Source organism: Rhinopithecus bieti, unplaced genomic scaffold (assembly GCF_001698545.2).
Source record: "Rhinopithecus bieti isolate Rb0 unplaced genomic scaffold, ASM169854v2 scaffold_31525, whole genome shotgun sequence".
NCBI classification, from domain to species: Eukaryota; Metazoa; Chordata; class Mammalia; order Primates; family Cercopithecidae; genus Rhinopithecus; species Rhinopithecus bieti.
Genome location: NW_016813514.1, coordinates 47898 through 54543, shown reverse-complemented (window position 1 = coordinate 54543; position 6646 = coordinate 47898). Strand labels below are relative to the sequence as shown.

Sequence of the window (6646 nt, the reverse complement as noted above, 5' to 3'; positions counted from 1 at the left end):
GGGGGCTGGAGACTGGTATTTCTGTAACAAATCTTGTAAAAAATATTTGACTCTTTAAACTATGCATATAACATAATTTGATTAAAAATTAAAACCGAAAGAGTGGATGGGAAGAGGGGATCTGGAGGCAGTCCATGCAGACCCTCTCAGAGGGTGTGACCGGGAGGAGCTTGGGTGGAAGGGAGACTGGGTCAAGGACAGACAGAGGACTTGATGTTCTCATTATTTGGAGAGATGACGTGCTTATGATCTGTAGGGGGACCCTGCAAAAAGGGAGAGTTTGGATACAAAGGACAGGAGACTACTGGATGTCTGTTCTAAAACAGAGTGAAAGATCAGGAATGCAGGAGCACAATTTCTTTTTTAAAATAAAACACTACGTACCTTGAGACTAGAAACAAATGTGAGTATACACGCAGATACACAAATCTAAAGGCTCTAGAATTATTCCTAGAACCCAGTGACTTCAGGGTAGTATATGCAACAGTGAAAAAAAACAAACAAAAAAACCACACATTTCTTTGGTCAAAAGAACACAATTTTAGTGACTTTATTAAGCCGTAGGATGGAGATGAGAGAAACACCTTCCCCATGATGCATCAAGTTAACCGCTAAGCAAAAGATCCGCAGAGATCAGAGATTGTTGGGAACACACGTATCTTGTGGTGTCTTCTGAGAACCAACTTATTCCTCTTTCTCTGACAAGAACTTGACCCCTTGCCCCGGGGCTGGGTGCTTGGCAGCCACATTTGTGTGGGATCTTGTCTCCTGTTCTAACTACACAGGGCTGGGATGGACACCTGCTCCACGTTTGGCCGGTCATTTATTTTTCCAGTAATTTAAAGCTGTGACTAGGAGACACAGCCTTTGTGGGTTGTGAGGGCTGAGATGATATAAACTCAGGAGCTTTCGGGTGGACATGTTCACTGAAAAGGACAGTCAGTCCACAGAGAGAGAACACCGCTAACATGCAGGGGGGTCTAGAGAACACAGACCGTGTGGATTCGAGAGTGTCGGAGGGGCAGCTCTAGCTTCTCCGGGCTTTTCGGATCCCAGTTCTGTTCCTGGGAGGCCTGGCTAGAATCTACCCTTGGGCCCTGCACTCCTCCCCATGGCTATATTGCAAACATCCTATACTTTGCATGTGATCACACGAAGAGGGTTTCTGTTACTGGCACACAAAAAGTTTGCCTGAGATGATTCTCCTCCACTTCCATCAGGGTCTTCTGGTCATTGATTTCAACTTATTCTCTCTTAAGAAGCCCATTGAGTCCCCATAATCTCGTGGTTTCTTTCTTTTCCAGGACCAACTGCTCACAGTTCAAACCCTCATTTTACCCCTATTTACTTATACCTTGATTGGCTTTGATGCCCTAACAGACCCATGTTCTTCAGAAAGCCTTCCTAGTCCACCTTGGACATTAGGGATCCCTCTTTCCCATGACCCCCCATGGCACCTGATTATGTCACTGTGTCCCAGTGACCAGACCGCAGCCTAGGTCCAGGATGGCTGCATCAGAGTCATCCAGAGCCTGTTAAAAATGACAGCTTCGGCCAGACGCGGTGGCTCATGCCTGTAATTCCAGCACTTTGGGAGGTCAGGGAGGGCGGATCACGAGGTCAGGAGATGGAGACCATCCTGGCCAACATGGTGAAACCTTGTCTCTACTTAAAATACAAAAATTAGCTGGGCATGGTGGCGCGCACCTGTAGTCCCAGCTACTCAGGAGGCTGAGGCAGGAGAATTGCTTGAACTTGGGAGGCTGAGGTTGCAGTGAGCTGGGATCATGCCATGGCACTCCAGCTTAGTGACAGAGCGAGACCCTGTCTCAAAAGAGACAGCCTCCCTGTTGCTGCCCCTTGCATCCCCGAGATTCTAATTCAGTAGGTCTGGGTGATGCCTGTTATTTTTATATTTTATTTATTTATTTAGAGACAGGGTCTCACTGTGTCACCTAGGCTGGAGTGCAGTGGTGCGATCTCGGCTCACTGCAGCCTTGAACTCCTGGGCTCAAGCACTCCTCCAGCCTCAGCCTCCCGGGTGGTTGGGAATACAGGTGCGAGCCACCATGCCTGGTTAATTTTTAAATCTTTCTTTTTAGAGATGGGGTCTCTCTATGTAGCCCAGGATGGTTTCCAACTCCTGGCCTCAAGCGATCCTGTCCCCTTGGCCTCCCAAAGTGCTGGGATTACAGGAGTGAGCCACTGCACCAGGCCAATGCCTGTACTTTTAAAAGGATCCCAAGCAGTTCCCATGTGCATTCTGGTTTGAAAACTGTAATCTGTACTGCTCATTTTGGTCTTGACATAAACTATGTGGTATGGTGACTTATCTCTTTGTATGTTTTAAATTTTGTTCACAGAAAATTAGACTAAAATCTTCTAGGCCACATATTTAGATAGTGTCTAGGTGGATGCCCCTCTTACCAAATACCTTGCACACCGACTCTACCACCTCCTACCTAACACGATTGACCCCATGGATGGAAGTGGCCACCTTATCCAAGCCTTGGGCCTCTCTTTGTCATGCATAGGACTCTAGGGAAAGTAGAAAAAGGAGATGACATCATGGCAGGATACCAATGGTCTCTTCATACAGAGTAAACCCAGGCAGGAATGGAGTCCCCATGAGCCTGTCCTGTCCCAGTGCTGAGGGTTTGTTAGCTGAGGGGGTCGTGAGGAACAGGATAATCTGCATCCCTTTCAGGGCAAAACTGAACTCAGGAGGCAAATTTCATGAAGTCCATGTGAAATGGCTCATTCACAAAGTAACACACAATGGGACAAATGGAGCAAGACACACCCGTGTGGGCCCCAGGACTGCTGCCGATCCCCAGCACCACATGCCTCAACCCTGGGAGAACTGGCCAAGGCCTAAAAAGGACACAGTGCAAACACCACCAAAGCATTTGGTGCTGCCAGCCAGAGCTTTGGGTAGAGCAAGAATGTGTGTGTGTGTGTTGAAAGGGAAGGGAAGCTAGTAGGTGTCCCACAAACCCTGCCATGAGTACTGGGGCCAAAAAAGAAGGGACCTGTAAGACAGAGGTTGATCCCACTCAAGGTCAGCACAGCAGGATGCACTTAAAGGGCACTGAGCACGCAGGAGCTGTCACAAATCCACGAGGATCTGCAGGGTGTCTCCCACAAGTCATTTCTCTCAGAAGGATCATTACCTAAAGTAGCAGAAACCACACAATCGACGTTGCTCAATTTCAATATGCTGGGATCCTATCTCTGAGTGCCCACCTCCCCCAAAACCTCACTCTCTCACCCCACCTCTGCTTCTTTCCTCCATGCCCATTTCTTTCCTGACCTCTTTGCCCGCGACAGAATCTCTGATTCTCCACCCATGTCCTGTTCAGAGTCATCCACTTTCCTCCCCTACCCCCTAGACTCCCGGGGCCTCTGCACCTGGGGGCACTGGACACATATGTGCCCATGATGATGAGGATGGTGCCCACGAGGAAGCCCACCAGGCCAATGGCCAGGCCCAGGGCACAGACGAGGGTCTCCATGGCATCTGGTGGTTGAATAGGCACCTGGAGCTCTGGGAGAGAAAGGAAGGAATTGGTGGTATAGGGAAGGAATCTAGAGTAAAGGAAACCTGGGGCCAGGAGGGTGCGTGGGGAGGGGGCTCCGTACCCCAATGCCTGAGGAGTGGCGCATCCAGGCCCCAGTGCTCCACCTGGCAGTCATAGATGTCCTTGGCTGAGGGCACGAAGGGCAGGTAGTGGAACTTGCGGAACAAATGGTCAGGCTGGGAATAGAAGCTGGTCTGGGCCACTCCCTCAGTGACAGCTTGGCCGTTGCGCAGCCAGGTGATATTGATCACAGGTGGGAAGATGTTGTCCACGAGGCAGATGAGGATGTTGGGCTGGCCCAACTCCACCCGAGACTTGGGGAACACGGTCACCCGTGGAGGCACTAGGAGGAATGGGGCTTGAGTCCACAGGCTCATCCCTCATCCCAGGGCCTTACTAGGACTGGGATTAAGGGACGTTCCCCCTTCGTAGCCATCTGTGGGCAGGGGATGCTCTGGGATGGTATCCACTGGGGCACAAGAGGAGGAAAACAGAGGGAGAGGAGACTGGGGAGGGAGTGGGGATGCCAGGAGGTCCTATATCTGACTGGTCCCTGGGCGGGAGTCCAGGTGAGAGGTGTCATTCCTCAAGGAGGGGGGTGCCAACGGGGTCTAGGAAGACATGGAGCCTCCTGGGAAAGAAAGGGACAGGGCATGACAGGCACGGGCACTGAGAGTGCGCCCCAGAGTGATGGAGGTCTAGGAACTGGAAGGAAGTTTCTCTGGACCTTCCCACCTGACTGGGTGGGCAGAGGGAGGGCTGGTACCGTTGATGGCTCTGGTGCGGTTGGAGCGCTCCACCAGGATGTCCAGATGGGCTTTGATCGCGGCGATGCCGGCCAGCCCACCCTGCGGGTCAAAGCGGGCAAAGTCGCCAAACTCAGGCAGACGCCACACAGCCTCACTTTTCTTCAGGTCCACAGAGAACAGCTGTTCCCCATCAAATTCATGGGTGAACTGGCCCGAGGTGCTGTAAGACTGGTAGAAGGCGGGTCCGTAGGAGCCCATGTGGTCAGCTGTGTTTGGTGAGTTCAGGGTCAAGGAGAGAGAAGAAAATGTGTCTGTCTCATCCACAATATGTGATTGTTGAGTCCCTGAGCCTGGGCCCCGTCCTGGGTTCCGTGTGGGGACACAGTCCTGTTCTGACACTGGGCTGGCCCTGGGAGAGGGCAAGGGAGAGGACGGGAAGAAAGAGGTTCATCCCAGCACACTGCAGCCGGCACAGAGACAGTGCAGTCTGGCATATCAGGATGGGAAGAGGAGGGGCTGCCTAAAATCATGCTTGGGGTTCCAGAATTTAAATCTTGGCTGTGGTCGTCCGCCCTGTCTGTGTTGTCAGGTCCTGTGTTGTGAGCTGGCGGGACTGTGCGGGTGGGATGAGGAGGAATGTTTAAGGACAGGAGAGTAGTGGAGCTTTGCACAGAGATGCAGTGCAGGTGGGTGTAAGGGGAAACAGGCCACGACTGGCGGGGGTAAGAATTAAGGTTAGTGACCCAGAGACCAAGGGGATAAGAAGAGGCAACTCAAGGCATTGCAAAGAGCACTGGATGAGGAGTCAGAAGTCAAAGTTCATGTCCCAACTCCTCCATCTCAGAGCGTTATGACTGAGTGTGTCTCTTCCATAATTGTTGTCTAGTTTTCTGGAAGTTAGGGATTAAGTTCTAATACTTGCAGAATTCTATGAAGTTGAACAACAGTTATTGAGGAACTAGCATGCACCCAGCACAATGGCGGGCCAGGGAAATAAAAGAAATAAAGATGAACCAGCTGTAGACCCGCAAACCAGCTCATGTCTCCCGATAAACAGACAGGTAAACAGTTAACTACTGGCATGGGCATAAATACTGCAACAGAACTGGACTTGATGGGCCACACTCCAGGCCAGGGGTGGTAGAGAAATCAGGGTGCTTGCTGGCACCTGTTGGGTGGAGGTCTGGGTCTCAGGAAAGAGGAAGGAATCAGGAGAAATCTGAACGTCAGCAAAGGCTGAATGGGGCACCTGCGCAGCTGACCGAGCTGCACCTTCATTTAGGTCCAGAGTGGATGTGACAGAGGTGAGGGGGATTGGGTGTCTCTTGGTGAAGGAAGTTTCTCATAAACCAGAGAGGGAGAGGAACAAGCATCCTCCATGTCATCTCCTCATGTAACCCAACTCCGTAAATCTCTGCTCCCCGCCGCACCCGCCTCGCCCTTGCACTCACCCTTGGTGGCCCCTGCCTCCTGCGGGCTCAGGAGGGTCATCAGGCTGTGGAACCCCAGGACCAGCCCTGCTCTGAGGGCCATTACACTCTGGTGCTTTAACCAAATTAGTCTCAGTCCCTGTGGGGAGTACAGGAACAAGGCGGAGGTGAAGAGGAAGAAAATAGATTCGAGGATGGGAACGACCCCTGTTGTCTTCAGCCAATCACAGAAATTCTCTGAGTGAATGTATCTGTTGCTGGGTGAAGAGGGAAAGAGCCGGGGTGAGAAGGTAGAAGGATTCACCAGGCCAACAGGAGAGGCCAAAGGAAGTTTTGGAGTATGGGAGGGGCTTGCACCAACTGTTACCACGTCCTCCAAGAAGGGACTCCTGAAGGGAGAGAAAAGGCCGTCAGAGCGCCGCGCAGCTGAGCTCCAACAAATCCTCTCTCTATGTCGATCTGCGATGCAGGGAATCCTACTTTCCCAAGAAGTTTCTGTGGACAAATTTTGAGTTAGAAAGTAAAATAAACTTTACCAATAATCTTTAAAAGGAAAACATTGGCTGCATAATGGAATAAAACCTCTTAAAACTTTAAATCACTTTCAAAATGTTATTTTCTTTTATTATTACTAAATTTCACTGTGTAAGAAAAAATGTGTAATTGTTGGAGATGTTTGGTCTAAAGCAGAGTGTAAGGAGTTTCCGTGGACTCCCTGAGGAGGGCACAGGTGCTAGTCCTCTCTGTCTGTCCCTCCAGGACCCGGGCACCTCCTCCAGGCTGCCACAGGCTGGAGGACGGCATCACCCTTGTCTTTGGCTTCTAGTTGGGCTCGACTGATAAGAGGCACTGGGAGAATTTAGTCCAGTATATATATATATATATA

The 6646-nt window shown here is 50.9% G+C and overlaps 1 protein-coding gene across 4 annotated transcripts; it reads right to left on the bottom strand.

Moving 5' to 3' along the window:
• Nucleotides 1-524: 524 nt before the first annotated feature.
• Nucleotides 525-5937, bottom strand: LOC108512985 (HLA class II histocompatibility antigen, DO alpha chain). 4 transcript variants are annotated; one of them, XM_017848571.1, is made up of 5 exons: nt 5782-5937; nt 4348-4596; nt 3643-3924; nt 3412-3547; nt 525-3173 (listed from the first exon to the last, which is right to left on the bottom strand). In XM_017848571.1, the coding sequence occupies exons 1-5, from the start codon at nt 5861-5863 to the stop codon at nt 3170-3172; spliced, it is 753 nt and encodes a 250-aa protein (XP_017704060.1). In that variant the 5' UTR covers nt 5864-5937; the 3' UTR covers nt 525-3169. The 4 variants fall into 4 exon arrangements, with proteins under 4 accessions (XP_017704060.1, XP_017704059.1, XP_017704057.1 ...); XM_017848570.1 differs by having other exon boundaries at nt 2142-3173; nt 3686-3924; XM_017848568.1 differs by having other exon boundaries at nt 2142-3173; nt 3412-3924.
• Between the last annotated feature and the right edge of the window lie 709 nt (nt 5938-6646).